The following is a 21130-nucleotide window of genomic DNA, read 5'->3' on the forward strand; positions in this document are numbered from 1 at the left end:
ATGCTTATGTTGTGTTTACTGTAAGGATATAAAAACAAAACAAAAAAAGTTTTATAAAAATAATGATATTGATAGTTTTATGTATACAGAATTAATATTCTTATTAAAGATTTCCTGTTTCAGAGTGTGTTGTGCGAATTTGTACTGATGTGTCACTGTACATTATTTGTAGATGTAATACACACACACGCACGCACACACACACACACACTTTTTTTTTTTCTTAACACATTTAACACATCAGGTTTATTGGCAAAGAGGACATGTCAGCTGAATGTTACAACACTGCAGGAAAAACCTACATACTGAATGTACAAAATAACAGCAATATAACATTAAGAGAGAACCAGTGGTAGTCATCACATAGTAATACACTAGACAAAAAACAATGAACAGTGCTAGGAAAAGTGTAAACCTGACATGTTAGCAGAATAACTTTGGTAAAGTTTCAGGAAAAAACAACGTTAACATCATGAAATAACCCAACATAAACAGTCTCCAATAAAAAAAACCTGAAGAATTAGTGATAAACCATTCTGTATGGACAATGCGTAGGCTGTATTTTAGTGTACAGGAACTGCTGCCATTCAGACCATATCTTATTAAATCTATGATGGGCACCTCTAGATTGGTATATTGCCTTGTGGTAAGGGAGAGTCTTGTTCACTAATCTAATCCAATCTTCCAGTGTAAGGAGAAAAAGTTGGATCCAGAATTTAGCATATAGTTTACGAGCAAGGTTCAGGGAAACAAGAAGATGACAATAGAAGACATAGCTGGTACATCCAAAGTAAATAATTATTGGTTCCATGTAAAAGCACATGGACAATGTTTCGGAACCACATAGGGCCCCTTTATCAAGGCAATGCTTGCTCGGAGGAAAAATTCTGTCTGCCGCTGTGCAGAAATTCCTGTATAGGATGTGGGAGTCAGGCTCCTCTGGAATCTGGGATCAGCAGCAACATCCTAGATGAATACACATTGCTGTGTGCGAATGGGAAGGGTAGTGTTAGGAGGTAGGGTGGAGGGGAAGAGTGGAGTCATATTTAGGGTATGGAAGTGACAGTTATGCGTTGATAGGGGGTTAGTGTTAAGCATAGGTAGAAGAGTTTGTGTTAAAGTGAACTTAAAGGCAAATAAAAAAAATGAGATCAACTCACCTGGGGCTTCCCTCAGCCCCCTGCAGCCGATCGGTGCCCTCGCAGCCCGCTCCGATGGTCCAGGACCCGCCGGCGAACACTTCCGGTTTGGCCATCACCGGCCGTCAGGCATGGGAACGCGAGTGATTCTTCGCGTTCCCAGCCTGTATATCGCCCCCTATGCTGCTATTGCGGCCTCCTGGAAGTGTTCGCCGGCGGGTCCTGGACCATCGGAGCGGCGCTGCGAGGGCACCGATCGGCTGCAGGGGGCTGAGGGAAGCCCCAGGTGAGTTGAGGCTTTAGGTTCACTTTAAGCATCATGTAAGCTGACATAAGGCACTGGACTAATAAGGGAGGTTCCTCAACACTGGGGCAGCCACTCTCACTCTCCTGGAAATCTCTGAATCTACTAACTAACTTTTCTCCGTTTGGTTGCATCAAACATAAACATTGTAAGTACATATTTCTCTATACACCTTCACTAAAATCCATTAGGGTGATTTTGGGGATTAAAAGTAGGGGGTAAAAAAAAAAAAAAAGACAAAACCATTTTTTTAAACAAACAACACATTTTATATTTTAGCAAGAAGGATTTTTTTGGATATCAGATATTCACTTTAGTGGACCTTTAACCTCCTTGGCGGTAACCCCGTGTGTGACACGGGGTAAACCGCCGGAGGGTGCTGCTCAGGCCCTGCTGGGCCGATTTAAATAATTTTTTTTTTCAAACACGCAGCTAGCACTTTGCTAGCTGCGTGTTTGGTCTGATCGCCGGCGCCGCTACCCGCCGCGAAACAGGGCCCCCGCATACCCCTTGCGCAGCCTGGCCAATCGGCGCCAGGCTGCGCAAAGGGGTGGATCGGGATTCCGTGACGTCACAACGTCAGCGACGTCGATGACGTCACTCCGATCATTGCCCTGGCGACGGGGGAAGCCCTCAAGGAAATCCCGTTCAGAACGGGATTTCCTTATGGGCAAGCGGCGCCAGCGGCGATCGGACGCTACGGGGGGAGGCTGCAGGGAGGGGGGAAGGCTAGCGCTAGCCTAGCTACATGCTAAAAAATTTAAAAAAAAAGTGAAAAAAAACCCTCCCGCGGCCGCGCAAGTCATACCGCCAGGGGGGTTAAAGAGTAACTCCACTTAAAAAAAAATAAACTTCCCAGGTCAGCTCCGTCACGCAGCACTCCATCAGTCCTCCTCCCCCCTCCGTAGCAATGGAATGCGTTGCTAGCCTACAGGCTATTGACACATCTGTATAGCCACTGCCTTGAACTCTTGTTCATGGGAGTAAATCCTAATCCCTGCTGGGCAACATTCCCCACCTACAGTATGTGTGTATGAGACCTTACTGCATAAACAGAAGACAGCATAAACAAAGAAAAAAAAACAGCAAAAGACATAGAGGTCAAGAATAAAACACTACTAGATTCTAAAGCAAAAAGCACCTTTCCTGTGTATTGCGCCTTCTATTTCCATAGCTAGTTGATGGGGCCAACTTTCAAAAATCAGAAGAAGAAAGGGCACTGCCACCAAACTGTAACATAAAACAGACTCATTTTCAGGAGCTACACAGGATTAATGATCTCAACACATCTTTAATGGTTTCACTGAAGCTGTATTCTATGCAGCCTATCTCCCCTGTATAGAAACAAGGAAGCTGCAGTGAACCTTAAAGTGAACCTAAAGTATAAAAAAAAAAAATGAGTTTTACTCACCTGGGGCTTCCCTTAAGCCCCCTGCAGCCGATCGGTGCCCTCGCCGTGTCTTTCCGATCCTCCCGTCCCCGCTGGCGACCACTTCCGGTTTCGCCATCAGGACCTGACCTGACAGGCTGGGAACGCGAGTGATTCTTCGCGTTCTCAGCCACAATATCTCCCCCTATGCTGCTATTGCGGCCTTCCTTGCCGCAATAGCAGTATAGGGGGCGATATTGTGGCTGGGAACGCGAAGAATCACTCGCATTCCCAGCCTGTCTGGTCCTGGCGGAGAAACCGGAAGTGGTCGCCGGCGGGGACGGGAGGATCGGAGAGACACGGCGAGGGCACCGATCAGCTGCAGGGGGCTGAGGGAAGCCCCAGCTGAGTAAAACTCATTTTATTTTTACACTTAAGTGCCTCTTTAACAGGTCCTGCTTCATCTGGGCTTCTCAGTGACCATAGCAACAACCCCACCATCACCACCTGATCAACCATATTGCAGCACTGGAGCAAGAAACTGGATTGACGTAGGGTGAGAAAGCATGGTTACACAGATTTACTGATGCCCCCTGTGCCAATGCAAAGGCCAGCTCATGGTTACATGTACAGCCAGGACAGCAGCAACATTCTGGCTTCTATATGTGAAAGCCCAGATGTAGCAGGCTCTGTCAGGGCTCCTTGCAGTAAGGGTAGTAAGGAGTAATACTTCCCCTTAATTAACCCTGTGTTTGAAAGTGTATCTGTATGAGACAATATGGCCTACTCAGCCAATTATGAATTCCCCCAAGCAAGGTCAAGGATGGGAGGACAGGCAGCGGTTGAGTGGACCTGCAGGCATCTGAACATCCCCTAAGTTCAGCTGACACCCACACATAGCTGTAGATAGTTTCAGCCGGTGAACCTTTAATCAGTAACACTTTAAATACAAATGCTACTCTATGTAACTGTTTAATAAAAATAACAAAACTTTCAATTGCATAAAAACCATAAATAATTTAGTCTTGAGAAAGGTTACAATCTTAAGGCTCGGAACCAGTTGTTTGTGCTGCTATATTAGAGTTCCTTTCTTCATAGATGGCTGAAACCAGCTGAACAACTTCTGGGTGTTTAAATTTGCCTAGGAAGATAAATATCAATGAAAAAATGTTATCACTCATACATTCTTCTATCACACAGGCAGGTGATACAGAGAATTGGTAACAAACTCTACATATCCAAGAAAAATACAGACTTCAGTGAGCCCAATGTTGCTTGCTAGAAAGAAAGAAAGGTGCGTACACACATTAGATTAAAATAGTTTGAAACCAACCACTTCCAATGAATTGGGCGATTATCATTGACTAAAAAGGTGCCAAACGTCATGAGAAGATAACCAGCAAGATTTTTCTCGGGCACTTTCAGCGATCCAACCTGTTGGATTCCTCTGGGTGACCATTGTTCATGCAAGAGTCTGTGTACAAACATTCTTGTGAACTGTTTGTTCAAGTATGCATGCGTGGCTGACTGAATAGGTTAGTATGCAAACTCAGCTCCTATACATAAATGATTGTGTTATGTGTAGAATAGCTTCCTATACAGCAAGTTTTATCGCAGGTGTGTACTTGGTGTGTAAAGCTTAATTCTTTATTGCAGCGGACAGGCTTTCCGTTTATAAACATCCAGCTTAGCTATCTGCTAAGCAGCATGTCCTGCCCTATGAAGAGTGGATGGAGAAGACAAGCAGCAGTGAGCTGTGGTGGGAAAAAACAATGATTTTCCATATACAAAGAAAACAATATTCATTAATAAAGTCTCTGCATTCGAGACAGAAATGGCTTGGACCCAGCCCAATGGACATACTTGCTCTTTCTGCCTAAAAATAAAGCTACAAAAGCATAGCTATGTTTTCTAGGGCTCCAAACTGTATAAATGTGCATATGTAATCTCTATACAGTTTCACAATCCATGCAGTGCAGAGTACATTCCATACCTGCGGTTGAATTGTAGAAATCTTGCAGCCTCCCTGGTCTCTTTTCCAGCTCTTCATACTCTAGAGCTTGTAGGATCATCTCACACTGGTCCAACTCTTTTACAAACTTTGCTTCTGCGCTAGACTGGTGTTCATACTCCTGTGCAGATAAACAAATGACAATTATGTTTACTGATACTCCTGCAGCATGTGGTTGTCTTCCATGTAAAGCATGTGTCTAGAGTGTAGGTGACAAGACTAGCAGCAACACTGCTACTGGTTTCTCCTTTGAGTTAAATTAAGAGTCCATAATGCTGCACAGCAACCATTCAGCACTGTAAAGTGACAGCAATAGGATCAAAACTTGAATCAGGGTGGGTGATGCAGCGAACCATAGATTGCTCTAATGTCAGTCATTTGAGGACATTTGTATTATTTTATTGGAAAGGCAGTATTATCCTGCATTTCAATCACTGGTTTTCCCTAGCCCAAAACTTTCCCCATTTATGCTAGGCCAACTGTGTAACAGTAGTTACTTCCATGAAACATCCCTCTGCTCTGCCATTTACATTATTATTCCACTGGCTCTGCAATATGGATTCCGCTGATAACATATTCTGCAGCTTTTTACAAGAAGTAAAATCTGCTTCATTGTAATCCTGCTACATAAGATTTTATGTGAGGTTTGAATGGAAAAAGGCAAGATGGTCACAATTCTTGTTGTTATTTCCTAAACATCAAACAGGACTGAGCTTCAAAGCAAGAAATACTTTTGCCATATACAAATGCAGCTTTGAAGATAACGCCTTGGATGAGATGCTTCCCCTGTAATTTGCAGTACTCCGTTTTTATAAACAAGCCTTCCCCTGCCCGAGAGTGACAATTACACCATACAAACTGCCCATAAGATACCATACTGCAACATGCAAGCAGTGTATATGTTATGGCCAGAACCCGAAGTTTGGCCACTAGTTCTGGCCGGCCACTTCGGGGTCTGGCCGGCCAATGTTCAAACTGGCCGCTGCGCTGCGGCCAATGTGAGAAATGGAATAATTCCTGTAACGTTAATGTATCTTCTGGCCGCAGCGCAGCGGGCAAATGTATCACATCTTAGTTAATATAATGAAATTAAGCCGCCGACAATGTAACAGATGAAGCCGCCGGCATTTGCTCTGCCTCTCTCTCCTCCCCCCGCCTCTCTCTGCTTCTCTTATGGCCAGCCGGGGGGGACACGCGTGTCCCCGAGAGTTGTTCGTCGTGGCAGAAGAGCAGAGCGGGGAGGCTGCAGACATTGCTTCTGCAAGCCCCCTCTCTGCAAGAACGGCAGGATTCCCTGCCGCGACAAATTCCTCTGGGGGGACACGCGTGTCCCCCCCGGCTGGCCATAAGAGAAGGAGAGAGAGGCGGAGGAGAGAGAGGCAGAGAAAAAGCCGGCGGCTTCATCTGTTACATTGCCGCCGGCTTCATTTCATTAAATTAACTAAGATGTGATACATTTGCCCGCTGCGCTGCGGCCAGAAGATACATTAACGTTACAGGAATTATTCCATTTCTAACATTGGCCGCAGCGCAGCGGCCACTTCGCACATTTCCCGGCCAGAACCCGAAGTGGCCGGCCAGAACTAGAAGTGGCCAAACTTCGGGTTCTGGCCGTAACATATATATATATATATATATATATATATATATATATATATATATATATATATATATATATCTTATGAATGTGGTAGATGTTGTAGATAATGTATTAGATCATGTACAGCACTAAGTCATGGCCACCCCTATATAATGATATAGCAACATAAATTAAAAATGTTTACAGGCCCATAGAGCATTTTATTGGTATAGAACGTCTACCAGGCTTTTATTCTGGCATATTTTGGTGAGTTATGACTTAGGAATTGGAGGCCTAAAGTTCTTGAAAAACAATGTACCGCTTTTGACTCATAATTCCAGACAGAAAGGCACCGCCAGGGAGGTTAAAGGGAAGGTCCAAGCAAAATAAAAAAATGAGTTTCACTTACCTGGGGCTTCTACCAGCCGCATGCAGCTATCCTGTGCCCTCGTAGTCACTCACTGCTGCTCCAGTCCCCCGCTGGCAGCTTTCCGACCTCGGAGGTCAGCGGGCCGCATTGCGTACGTTTTTATGCATTCCCGCTAGTGCAAGAACATTAACACATACATTTTTACGCGTTATTGGGTTTAGTTTTACGCATTGAACCAGTAATGCGTAAAAATGTATGTGTTAATGTTCCTGCACTAGTGGGAATGCGTAAAAACGTACGCAATGCGGCCCGCCGACCTCCGAGGTCGGCAAGCTGCCAGCGGGGGACTGGAGCAGCAGTGAGAGACTACGAGGGCACAGGATGGCTGCATGGGGCTGGTAGAAGCCCCAGGTAAGTGAAACTCATTTTTTTATTTTGCTTGGACCTTCCCTTTAAGGAGACACAGAATCACTAGAAATGTATGTCATTGAGCAAATAAGACCTGTACAGAACAAAATAAAAAAATACAGTACTGTCGTCTTCGAACACTCAGTATTTGCATAACCACATAGAAAATTATATAGGTCCATCCATTCCTTGTACTGGTGAAATCCAAATACCTTAAACAGATCTATGATTGTTAGATTACTGGTTCAACCAAATTCTGAAAAATATACTCAGTGGACATGGAGGGACATCTGTGCATACTTGGAAACGGGTGTAAGTAGAAATCATTGGGCCCCCCTGCAAAACTTTGGATGGGTTTCCTAGCCCTCGCTTTCTGCCCAGGTACACTGAGAACCAATGTTATTCGGTTGGCTAGTGCACACTATTCCCCATGCAGATAAAAACAGACAGCAGTGAAGCATTACATGCATTTTCTCTATCTAATTAGTGACAATTCTGTGATAGAATGTGCATGTTTTCAAACATACAGACACACATGGTGTGCAGAAAACGCATACAGAAAACCGATAAATGAGTGTGCTCCCAGCCTCCGCTTATTACACCCACTCTGTCCATCTCTGATGGAGCAGAACTGGCTCTGCAGACTCCTTCTAGGATCACTACAGTACACAGCACTTGGGGAGGGGTAAAAGGTCAGGCACTGGGTGCTGTACACAAGAGCCTGCTGCACACTGAATAGGGATTGTCTGCAAAACGTTGTATGATTCCTTATCGGTGGCTGAGCAGATGCAGTCATTTGAACAATTGTGCAGAGAACAGAACATTCTCTCCGTGCTCTGAATTGTCATTCTCTCAGGACAGGGAAAAGAAGCTTTTCCCCCCTAAGGGACGCCTGCGGCTTCTGGGCCCCCCTGTGGATGCATCACTTGCAGGGTCTATTGTTACACCCCTGCTTGGAAAAGAAACTGAAAATGATCTCAGATGATTCTTTGGGAGGACCCAAATTGCAAGGTAAACAGCACAATAAACAGCCCTGAAAGTATAGTAGCCAAAGCAATAACCCCTAATTATTTTCACTTCTCTAACTCCTCTGTGCTTTTTGAACAAGCCTTGAAATGGTGCACAAACATCAGTCATTTGCATTATATGCTATATCCATTGGTATCCATTTCCATAATCATATGTCATATCTCACTATTTTCAAATCCGCACGTAACACATCAAATGCTGTTTAGCTGTATAAATCATGCATTAGCTCAATCACGAAACTAAAGAATATGTTTTATAGTGAGTGAAAAGCGGAGTGCAGAGACTGTCATGACATTTTCCCTGCTTGTCACATTATCCCTCATCAGGACCATACAGCTCGCTGTACATCCATGGCAGCTTGTCTCTCCTTTTTTGCTCCGAGCAGAAAATGTAATGGCCTACTTTACCATCTCTTCTGCATATCTTCAGGATTGGCTTAAACCGCTTTCCACTTTTAGCATTCAAATCCTTTTTTTACCCTTCATAACAAATACATTTAAATGATTTTTTTCAGCCCGTCTAGTCATTAGTTAACTCCATTTGATTTACCTCAGCGACTTAATTTTCTGAAACAGCACATTCATTTGATGTTTAATCTTAGAAGCATATAATGGAGCTGCCAGTGCCCTGCTGTAAAAATCACCGTAAGGCAGAAAATAATTGTAGCAGTGTAACACTCATCCTGAGAATCAGCTTTACAGTGACAAGAGCATTCCACTGATGGGACTACAGCACGCAGTGAAAAAGGGCCCTGAATATGCAGAGTTCAGTTAGTGCTTGCTCACACTGTGTGGAATACATTGGAGTGCACTGTGCCACATAGTATGTGATCTGAAAGGACCTCAGGCACTAGAAAAAGTCACTCTGCATCTTTGTGTGCTGTGCAGCATTGCCCCATGCAACTTGAGACCACACTTAAGGCAGCCATACATCTAGCGATGGGCAGATTCGACCAAGAGACAAATCTCTCTCTAATCAAATCTGATTAGAGAGAGATCTGTCGGCTGCCTTGTGGTGCTGCATCCACAGCCTTGCCAGCCGAAGCTGTCCTCCCCACTGCACTATACTTTACCTGCTCGTGTCTGCCGCTGGCCCCATCCACATACATGCACCCCACGTGGTTGACCTCATACAACTGGGCGTGTATGATCACACACACCCACGTTACTCCGGCAACCACGTGGGGCATGTGTATGAACTCTGGCTCCCAGTGGCTGACATGGACAAGTAAAGTATAGTGCGCAGGGGGGTGGGGGGGGAAGGGGGGCGAGGGGTCAGCTTTGGGCTGGCGAGGCGGCGGATGCAACATCACAAGAAGAAATTTGACATTAGGATAGACAGTGGCAGGGGTTTTGTCGCTCGTCCCGATATCGCATGCCGTTACCATGGCGCACCCGATGAACATTGTTTGACTTCTAGCAGCAATGCTCGGCCCGAAATTTGTTGCATCGTTGATCGGGCATGCACTTTGCAGCACAAATTTGTTATCTGATTTGATAATTATCAAATAAAATGGTCGATCACCCCCCCCCCCCCCCCCCCCCAAGTCCTAAGATGTACAACCGTATGACCTCTTTAACATTATGTCTGTTGTACTGCATTTTGATGAACCGCACAGAAGACTCAAAAACGGACGGCTAGAAGACTGCCATTGTTTTCTATGGGCCAGTTCTGAGCTGAGGAGGCCAGCCAATGACAGCTATGTGCTCCCCAACATTGGCCAGGTGGAGCACCTGGCTAAAAAGAGCCTGGGGAGAACACAAAGTTCTTGCCAATAAATTCCTGTTCCACACCATCTTGGACACCTACCATGGGGAGGAGAGCGGGAGGAAGAATAGCTTGACAGGCAGCATTACTGTCCATGTCCACCAGGCAATAAATACACCACTGACCTGTACAACCTACAAAGAAATTGTAGATATCAAGCAACATAAAAGGACAGTGAATGATTTTTTTACATTTTCTTATAAATCCAGCTTGGGATCCCTCTGTACTTATTTGACTCACTCTAGTCCAGTGGTCCTCAAACTAAGGCCAGCAGGCCGAATGCGGCCCCCTGAGGCGTTTTTACCGCCCCACCCCCCACACAAAATGTATTACTTATAGTGCTGTCAGCTACATCTTTAAATATTGGTGGTCCACATATAGAATAGCAGTGCTGGCACCACCCATCCACATGGAAGCCAGAAAGCAGTAATTTTGCTGGTTTCCAATCAAATTCCACATTAGGTGACACTGCTGTCTAATTGGACTTCAGGTTGTCACCTGGGTATGCTTTATTGTCTGGCCCGCAAAGATATCATTTTATGTATACTCCGGCCCCCCAGCAGTCTGAAGTATGTTGACCTGGCCCTCGACCCAAAACGTTTGGGGACCCCTGCTTTAGTCCAATAGGTTTCTTCTGTACAAGCTCTGGCTGCTGATAAGCTCCTCCAATTGTATGCAAACAAGGTCCAAATAAAACGTAACAGCCATGCACAGAGGAAGAAAACCTGGGCACGAGTAGCTTCGTTCTACTTGGCATGCGTGGACCTTACTCACGCATTCTCTGTGAGGGCCCTTTTCCAATGCAAAACGCATGCGTTTTCATTCACGTTTTTGACCTATTTTGATGTGTTTGTGCGATTTTTGTGGTTTGCGTTTTTCTGATTGGCAAGTGTCTTGATTTTCGAAAATAGATACTAGTGGTTAAATCAATGCAAAACGCATTTCTATGCGTTTTTCATGCGTTCCTATACTTTACATTGAAACGCAAAACGCATCGCAATCATTTGCGTTTTTCTAAAAATTGGAACGCAGCAGTGGAAAAGGCCACCCAAGATTCTTATTTTAAACAGGCTGCACTTAAGAATCAGCAAACGCATGCGTTTTGCGTTTTTGGCAAAAGCACAGGTAGTGGAAAAGGGCCCTCAGGAACACTTTTCCATGGTCAGGAGCGTGGCCAGAAAATGAAGAGTATCCCTGTGCTGGAGTGGTGGGCTCTGTGAGGACCCTGGAAGCTTCTGAAATATCCAGCCTATTGAACTACTGAGGTAAGTAACTTTTTATTTTAATTAAATTCAGTTGCACTTTAAAAGTAAGAAGCTAGAGGAGTACTAGCACAGCGAGCATAGCAGCTTAAAGGGAACCTAAGATGACGAGAAGAAAAAATTCATACATACCTGGGGATTCCTCCAGCCTGATCCGTCCCTCGGTGATGTCCTACCCCTCCTGGATCTTCGGCAAGGGCTCCCGTATCTTCAGCCAGTTGGAACTTACTGCACATGCGTGGTCCAGCTGAGCACGCCCACCACACTCCAGCTCTCTGCGCCTGCCCAGTGCTCTCCTGGCCAGGGAGCCAGATGGGGAAGCGTTCGCAGCTGCACTGCGCATGCCCTCACTGGCCGAAGATACCGGGAGCCCTTACTGAAGATCCAGGATGTGGAGGACGGCGTCAAGTGAGAGATCAGGCCGGAGGAAGCCCCAGGTTTGTATGAATTTTTTTTTCTTGTCATCTCAGGGACACTTTAATGGGAACATTATGTTGGAATCATGCAAAATAGTTGGGCAGAAAACATCAGCGCTCCAAACTTAAGATGACACTTTCCTTCACTTTTTGATTTTTCCCCAGTGTTCAATATCATTCCAGGGAGCATCCTGTAACACAAGTTAGATGTCATTTTTACAACTATTTAAGTTGCTCAGATTTGTTGATTAACCACTTCACCCCAAAGGGGTTTTTACCCTAACAGACGAGCGATTTTCACCTTTCAGTGCTCATCCCTTTCATTTGCCAATAGCTTAATCACTACTAATCACAATGAAATGATCTATACCTTGTTTTTTTCACCACCAATTAGGCTTTTTGGGGTTGATATTTGATTTCAGTAATTACTTTATTTTCTATGCATTATAAAACCCATTTTATCTGCCTATTTGTCCTGGTTATCACAACATTTTAATTATGTTCCTAGTACAAAATATGGTGACAATATATATTATTTGGAAATAAAGGTGTAATTTTTCTATTTTTTTTTCTCACTAATCTCATGTGCACATGAGATTAGTGAGGAAAAAAAATGCGCACAGCGGCAGCAGCACTGCTTGACTTATAAAAACGTCCTGGAGCCGTTAAGAGGCTCTAGCAGGACGTTTTTATAAGTCTGCTTGTCATTATGTGGTTAAATCATATCTTGAAACAAATAACGTACAAAATCTATTTCACACCTACCTCCCATAGTTCATATATTTCTTTCTTCAATTCCTCTGATAGCAGGTGAGATAAATGCTTCATTGCATCCTAAACAGAAAGAAAATATAAGTAATCATATATGGCCATATAGTCCTGTGCCAAGTACAAATGAGTATCCCTAATCCTCTTATGAATCTAATGTCACAAATGGCAACAGGTAATATGTTGCACATGCAACATGAATAAAACAGATAACAGAATTCTGGGTGCACACCCTGCTAAAATGGTCAAGTGTCAACTGACCCTTTGCTGGAGACACTTTGTCATTAGGATAAACCAATCCAGCTTTTATTATTATTATTATTATTTATAAAGCGCCAACATATTCCATTGCGTTGTACAATGTAAATGTGCCTACACACGCACTGCTAAAGAGGACGGGTCTGTCACACCCTCCCGCTGGGCGGTCGTTCTCCCGACAGTAGTGCGTGTGTACCGTCTGTCTGCAGACTGATAAGGTTGTTTCTGTACGATACGCTGAGCGGATCGTTCAGAAACAGCCTTATCAGTCTGCAGACAGACTGTACACACACACTACTGTTGGGAGAACGACTGCCCCGCGGGAGGGTCTGACAGACCCGTCGTCCTCTTTAGTAGTGCATGTGTACACACCTTAAGAAAAAAAACAAGGGATACATAATGATACAGACAATAATATACATCAAATATGAACACAGGTACAAAATACAGAACAGGTGATTACAATAGCAAATTTAATAATAATAATAATAATAATGGCAGTATTTGTATAGCGCCTTTCTCCTGTCGGACTCAAAGCGCTTGCGAGGCAGCCACTAGAGCGCACTCAGTAGGCAGTAGCAGTGTTAGGGAGTCTTGCCCAATGAACTCCTTACTGAATTACTGGCTTACTGAACAGGCAGAGCCGAGATTCGAACCCAGGTCTCCCATGTCAGAGGCAGAGCCCTTAACCAGTACACCATCCAGCCACTGCTGGATCTAGGATGTGGATGGATCATTTAACATGATGACTAAAATGTATAAAGTATAACAGAGTGCAAGCAATTAAAATAACATTCTTTGACACAAAAGGGTGAGAGACCTGCCCTTGTGAGCTTACAATCTAAAGGAATGAGGTGGATAAAAAAGAGGTGGGGGGGAAGAGGTTTGGGTTGGCAGTGCATGTACAGGCAGTGCGTGATTGGGTTATTTGGAGTGAGGAGTAATTGTAGATGCGAGGCTTAAGGGTGCATGGCCTAAGCTAGAGAATATGCTTGTCGGAAAAGGTGGGTTTTGAGGGAGTGTTTAAAGATTTCAAAGGTGGCAGAGTGGAGGATGTGCTGTGGAAGGGCATTCCAGAGGAGGGGTTGTGGAGAGTTTTGTAGGTTAGGGTTAAGAGTTTGAACTGGATCCTTTGATTGGTAGCCAGTGAAGAGTTTGACAGAGAGGATCAGCAGAGGAAGAGCGAGAGGAGAGATGAATGAGTCTAACAGCAGAGTTCAGTACAGATTGGAGCGGTGCTAGTCGGTTAGTTGGAAGTCCACCAAGCAGTATATTGCAATAGTCCAAACGAGATATAATAAGCGCATGTACTAACACTTTGGTTGTGTCAAGAGAGAGAAAAGGACGGATACATGCTATGTCTTTGAGTTGGAGGTGAAAGGAGCTGGTTAGGAAGTTAATGTGATGAATAAATGAGAGAGATCAATCAAATATTACCCCTAAGCACCATGCTTTGGGAACTGAAGTTATAGGCGTGTTATAGAGATGGTGGAAAGACTATTAGTTCGGTTTTGTTCATATTAAGTTTTAAGAAGCGAGAGGACATGAAAGAGGATATAGCGGACAGACAGTCGGGAATCCGTGTGAGGAGGGAGTTAAAAGTCTGGGGCCAGGAGGTACAGTTGTGTATCAACTGCATGTAGGTGGTATTGAAAACCAAATTAAGTTACCAAGACCGTGCATGTAGATGGAAAAGAGGAGGGCACCGAGGACAGAGCCTTGAGGTACCCTTACAGACAGACGGTGCGAAGAGGAGGCAATCTGAATAAGAAACAGTGAAAGACCTTCCAGAGAGGAAGGAAGATATCCAGGAGAGAGCAAGGTCTTTTATTCCTATAGATGAAAGGATTTGTAGGAATAAAGTGTGGTCAACAGTGTCAAATGCTGATGACAGATCTAGAAGGATTAGTATAGAATAATAGCCTTTGGATTTAGCTGTGAGGAGATCATTGGCCACTTTGGTGAGGACTGTTTCTGTGGAGTGGTTTGCCCGGAAGCAGGGAATTTGCAGATAAATACTGACTTAGTTCAGCATGAATGTGGAGTTCAAGTAATTTAGATGCAAATCGGAGAAGTGACACTGGGCGGTAGTTGGCAAGTTCGGTGAGGTCTAGAGATGGTTTTTTAAGTAGTGGTGTTACAACAGCCTTCTTGTGCAAATGGGAGGATACGAGGGAGGAAAAGTATGATTGTTTTGCAGAAGAGAGAGCGATTCTAAACTTGTTAAAGGCTTTTTTGTATGAAATGAAATCCTCATTAGTATTGGTTTTTCTCCAACGCCATTCAGCTACCCTAGAGCACCCCTTTAACTGTTTAGTAGCTTTGGTCAGCCAGGGTCGGCGACTGACACGGTGTGGGCGGACATTGGTGAGAGGTGCGATTGCATCCTTGACTTGCGTGATTGAGCTGTGGTAATGTCCAGCTGCTGATTCAGGTCCAGAGAATGATTGTGTGAGGAGAGGTGCCAGGGCATCAGAGACCGATTGAATGTCTATGTTGCGGTAGTTCCTGTGTATATGTGAGTGTGCTTAAGGCAGCGTGGTAGGAAGAGAGGGGGAGAAAGAGAAGTTTAGTAAGTTATGATCAGAGAGCGGGAGAGGAGTATTAGTGAAACCAGTGATAGAACAGAGACAAGTGAATACGAGGTCGAGTATATGACCATTAGAGTGAGTCGGAGCAGTGGACCACTGAGAAAGGCCGTAGGAGGAAGTAAGTGACAGAAGTTTAGTGGCGGCAGAATTGTCAGTGTCAACATGAATGTTAAAGTCACCCATAATGATGGTAGGGATTTGGGAGGACAGGAACTGGAGGAGCCATGCAGAGAAGTGATCTAGGAAGAAAGGAGGAGGGCCAGGAAGGCGGTAGATTATTGTGATCTGGAGGTTAGAGGGAGAGTATAGACGAACTGCATGGACTTCAAAGGAAGGCAGAGAAAGAGAAGGAATGGGGGTGAGCGGCTTGAAGAAGCATCTATCGGAGAGAAGACTGCCCACACCACCGCCATGTTTATTCCCACTTCTAGGAGTGTGACTAAAGTGGAATCCCCCATAAGAGAGAGCGGCAGGTGAGACCGTGTCAGAAGGAGTCAGACATGTTTCTGTGACCCCAAAGAAGGTGAAGGCATTGGAATTGAAGAGGTCGTGGATGAAAGGAAGTTTGTTGCAGACTGAGCGGGCATTCCAGAGAGCAGCAGAGATGGGTGGAGGAGGAGGAGGGAGAAGAGAAATATTAATAAGGTTCTGGCAGTTATGTGTGGGTGCGGGTGGCTGTTTGCAGTGCGATTAGAGTGTAAGAGTGAGGAGTGAGCAGGCAGAGAGGGTCCGGGGTTTGGTGAAATGTCACTTGCAGCAAGTAGGAGGCAGAGAGACCGGAGGAGAGGGTGGGATTTAGATTTATGGGTAGAGGGAGCATGAAATGTATAGCGAGGTTGTATGAATAAGAAAAAGTTTTGTGAGAGGCAACCTGTGGAGATGATAAAAGAGAGGGAGAAATGTAGAGCATGTTGCTGACAGCAGGAGGATGCAGTGGGTGCACAGATCTGAGAATAGCAGGGGAAAGCAGGATAATCATGAAGAGCAGAGACAACATTATTGCACTAACTGTAAATCAGATTGCTAAAGTCGTGTCTGTTCCTTCTGGTCTCTTCTTGCTAAATTCTGGTCTAATTCGGTCGTTCTCTTTGTACTTAGAAAACCGGTGTACTTTGTAGTACCAGTGCATAAATCGACCAAGGTCTAATCAACTTAGAGCCACATTTATATAGTAAGCCTGATAGCCTATGCTTTGTTAGGAACTCTGGAGGTACAATCCTTTATATTGTGAAGGATTAAAAACACAGTCCTTTTTCAGGGTAATCCACCTTACCCACCGACACTTATTTATAACTTTAGAAAAGGACTATATAGACTAATGCAATCTCAGAGAGGCAAAAAAGAACTCTGAAAAATATTTATTGACACATATAGAAAAACATCAAAAACACATGATTCTTCAGCATCACAATGATTGGTTTTTAAGATACATAAGGTAGATTTGAGTTGACCAATGGTTGTAGCTTTACGGGTATTAAACTTCAAGGCAACGACACATGTTCGTTTCGGGCTTTTTTTGTAAAATTGTATGCGCCCTTCATCAGGCCGTGATACCCAATTCTAAAAATGAAGACAATACATAACAACACATTAAAATCACAAAGTACAATTGATCAAGTGCGACAGAAAAACTGTCGTACAAAAAAGAGACCACCACCTAGAAAGGTTCATAGCATGTACATCAGGTTCAATCCAAGAACCTACATGCATGGATCAGACCAAAGATTTGTGAAGAGCTTATAGAAGAATGTGTCAAGATGAGGATAGAAGTAAAGATGGAAAAAGAATAAGAGCCCAAGAACAGAGTAAACCACAGTAAACCAACTTCCTGGGGACTAGTAAATATCAGTCACCATATTCCTAAGTTGGTTACCAGAAAGAGGTGTAAAGTATATAACACATGAATTGTGACTGGACCAGAGATTTTGAAAAAATGGTGAAAAATCAACAAGCCTGTGAAGCTCAACCGAAAGGGGACCAATCAGGCAACAAAGGCCGAATGCTGGGGGGGGCGTCTGAGCTTACCAGACCCACAAAATCTAGAATAAAATTATAAAAAATATGTATAGAAACCCAGCAAAGCTCATCCCAATATGGTAGAGTGCCCAAGTATGTAACACACAGCCAGACCTCCCATATACCAAAGGAAAGGAACCCTGTCATATGTATAGTTAAACCTGGGCCATCTTGATATAACATTCAACATGTGAGCACGTATATAGGCTCACACAAAGGCGTGACCCAAAGTCAAACAGCCATAAATATATAAATACCAACAACACCTCTATATAGTTATCTATTTCCATATATTATATCCATGCATATTCCTACCTGGGGCAGCTTATCTAGATTGTGCTTAAAAAAACTTTAATCATAAGCACAACTATGTATGCAAAAACATATAGGTAATGTACACAAAGCATTATGCAGTCACTATATATAGTGCAAAGCAGACCATTGGCATTAAGTATCCATGACAAGAAGAACAGTTAATCTACAAAGGAGATAAAAAATCAATAATAAAGGGTATATGGACGGATTTACCTTTCCACCGGCTGGAGACAAATGCTGCAAGGTGGGAACCCAGTTAGAAATGACATCCCCTGCCATTTAAATATCCCACCAGGCACTGCTGTCTATTGGAGGCAACCAATCCAGAGCTTAGCAAAAACGGACCCACCCTGGAGCGCATCTCCACGTAAACAGCGGCTCATAAGAGGCAGTGGAGAAGACGTCGCCCCCTCCCACCGGAAGCGACGTCAGGCTCTTCAGAGACCAATAGGGATACGGCTAGTAGCCATGCTGGAACGCAGAAGGAAGTAAACAGGTCAAGCCTGCAATAGGGGCGCGGCTGGTGACCACGCTGAGGCGCAGGAGGAAGCGAGTGTGTCAAAATCCAAAGGCACCAATGGGGAGACAGCTCATAACCACGCTGGAGCGCAGGAGGAAGTAAGTATACGCTAGAGATACCGATAGGGATATACTATACAATAAACTACTCATAGCCACGCAGGAGCGCAGAGAGAGGTATGTATAAAGGGGAATGGCTCCCATATAACATCTGATCATAAAGACAGCACACTGACACGACAGAGACATCCTTAGATGTTGCAAGAAAAACGGGAAACATCACTAAAAAACTAATTTAAAGGGACATATCAGAATTACCTCAATGTCACCATATAAGCCATCCCTGCATACATAGAGATCTCACCAGTATAAAACACCAAGAAAAGCAGAATGGAGAACAAGCCATATGTCACACGCCCAGGCACCCCCACCAGAGATGGAGAGCTGGAACCCAAAACATCGGATGAGCCCACAAAGGTAATATTGGTCAATAATCAATAACCCATGGTCCAGATTTCTTCTAAGAGAGGGAGCTGTAAGAAAAAAAGCGAAAAGAATTTCAACACAAAACTTTCAAGTAAACACAATTTATTTCATACAAACAGACATATAGAATACAGTCGTGTCCAAATGGGCACGACAGTTAGTCTAAAGTGGTCTATATTCAGCATTGAGTCCAGCTGGAGTCAGTGTCTGTAAGAATCTGATCCAGCGGGCCTCTTTATGTAGTAAAATTAGTTCTCTATTTCCACCCCTTCTTGGTGGGGGGACTATATCTAGGACGCAAAATCTCAGCTGATTCGCCGAATGGCCCATAGAGACAAAATGCTGAGCCACCGGGGAATCAATCTGAGATGGATCTAAATTGCGCCTCAGCGCAACATTAATTCTGGACCTGTGCTCAATGATGCGCTCCTTAACGGAACGAGTAGTTTCCCCTACATACATCTTGCCACATGGGCACTTAATACCATATACCACAAATTCAGTATCACATGTGGCAAAATGGGAAAATTTAACTGGGAACCCTTTCATGGGGTGGTTAATGCTTCTCCCCTTTAAAACCAACTGGCAACACGAACAGTGTAGACACGGGAACGTACCCTTGCGCACAGGTGCCAGAAGTCTCTGAGTCCCACCCTTACAGGACCCCATATCTGCCCTGATCAAATGGTCCCTGATTGACTGCGCCCTCTTATAGGCTACCATAGGTGTCTGTTTGAAAGCCGGTATTTCAGCACTGATAGACCGCAGGATAGGCCAGTGCCGCTTGACCACATCCACAACCCTAGAGGATAGTGTACTAAAGGACGTAGCTAAAATCATACGTTCCTGTTTGTCATTACCCATGTTTTTACGGGATTTTTTCAACAATTCAATTCGTTCGTATTTCATTACATCTCTTTTGATGCGTTCAACCAATTTTTTAGGGTAATGTCTATCAACAAATTTGGATGTCATCCCAGACATACGTCTTTCTACTTGTTGTTCATCACTAACAATTCGACGTACCCGCATAAGCTGTGACTTGGGTAATGACTCTCTTAAAGACCTAGGATGGAAACTATGAAAGTCCAAGAGAGTATTTCGATCCGTAGGTTTAGAGAATAGGTCAAACGACAATAGCCGACCCCGTCTGCATACATTCACATCAAGAAACGCAATCTGTGATGCATCAACACTGAAGGTAAATTTCAAGGCGGTAGAGGCTCCCTGGAGTTCATTGTAGAAGAGGTCAAAGGAGGACCGGGGCCCCGCCCAGATCAAAAAGATATCGTCAATGTATCTACGCCAAATACAGGCGTATTTTTTAAAAAGATCATTGCGGTATACCCAATCCTCCTCGAACCTCTCCACAAATAGATTGGCATACACAGGAGCTACATTAGAACCCATCGAGGATCCTCTTTGTTGAAGATAGAATGTATCCTGGAAGAGGAAAAAATTCCTCTCAAGTACCAACTCTAGAAGGGACATGATGAATTCAACCTGTAATCCACCAACCGTAAGGTCACCTAGAAGGGACTGTCGTATAGCTGCCTTACCCTCAGTGTGTGGGATGCATGTATAGAGCGACTCAATGTCAAGCGTAATGAGTAGGCAGTTCTCATGTGGCAGAACTAACTCGCTCATTTGATTAATGAAGTCCGATGTGTCCCTAATGTACGATTTCTGATTGAGCATGTACTTTCTAAGTACCTTATCTAGAAAAATAGCAGTATGACTAAACACTGAGTCACACCCAGCCACGATGGGTCTCCCGGGTGGTTGATCAAGTCTCTTGTGGATTTTGGGCAAGCAATAGATGACCGGGGTGACAGGTTTGTCATTGTAGAGATATTCAAATAATTTCTGGTCTATAATATTGCTGTCCAATGCATCACACAAGATAACTTTAAGCTCCTTCAAAAACACACATGTTGGGTCCACATCTAACTTTCGATATACACTCTCATCATTAAGCTGTCTTAAAATTTCTGACACATAGTCATCTCTATTCATCACCACAACAGCCCCACCCTTATCAGCTGGTTTCACAACAATAGAGGAATTTTTCTTAAGGTTAAACAGCGCCTCCTTCTCAGCTCGACTGAAATTATGTTTCACATAGGGAGTATGCCCTCTTTTGAATTCTGACTCTAATTTAGCAATATCCCGTTTCACTACTTTAATGTATGCCTCTACTTGTTCATTACCTTCAGGTGCTCTATTGCCTGTGGGGGAAAGAAGGTTAAGTTCCTTTGCATCATACAAAGCTAAATTAGGGGTGCTCCTTAAAACAGTGGTTTGTCTAGAGAAAAAACTTTTCCATCTAAGTTGATTAAAGAATTTTTCAAACTCGATATCCAAAGAGAAGAAATCGGGGGTGGCCGTTGGGCTAAACGAAAGTCCCTTTGATAATACAGACAGTTCATCAGGGGACAACTGATAGGTAGAGATGTTAATCACTGGTGAAAGATCCAATCCCTTCACTGATAGCTCAGAGGTCACGTGCGGTCTCGAAAGTAA

At 44.0% G+C, this 21130-nt stretch overlaps 1 protein-coding gene across 2 annotated transcripts in view; it reads right to left on the bottom strand.

Annotated features, from left to right (window-relative positions):
* Positions 1-3768: 3768 nt before the first annotated feature.
* Positions 3769-21130, bottom strand: part of HDDC2 (HD domain containing 2) — a 74182-nt gene continuing 56820 nt past the window's right edge. Inside the window, exons 4-6 of one of the 2 annotated variants that reach the window (XM_068279476.1) lie at positions 12420-12488; positions 4806-4944; positions 3769-3953 (exon numbers count right to left, since the gene is read on the bottom strand). In XM_068279476.1, coding sequence (XP_068135577.1) covers positions 3856-3953; positions 4806-4944; positions 12420-12488 — 306 coding nt within the window. In that variant the 3' untranslated portion in view covers positions 3769-3855. Of the gene's footprint in view, positions 3954-4805; positions 4945-10018; positions 10111-12419; positions 12489-21130 lie in introns of those variants that run through there. The other variant, XM_068279478.1, reaches the window with a different exon arrangement.

The sequence above is a fragment of the Hyperolius riggenbachi genome, chromosome 4, assembly GCF_040937935.1.
Source record: "Hyperolius riggenbachi isolate aHypRig1 chromosome 4, aHypRig1.pri, whole genome shotgun sequence".
In the NCBI taxonomy this organism is placed as follows: domain Eukaryota; kingdom Metazoa; phylum Chordata; class Amphibia; order Anura; family Hyperoliidae; genus Hyperolius; species Hyperolius riggenbachi.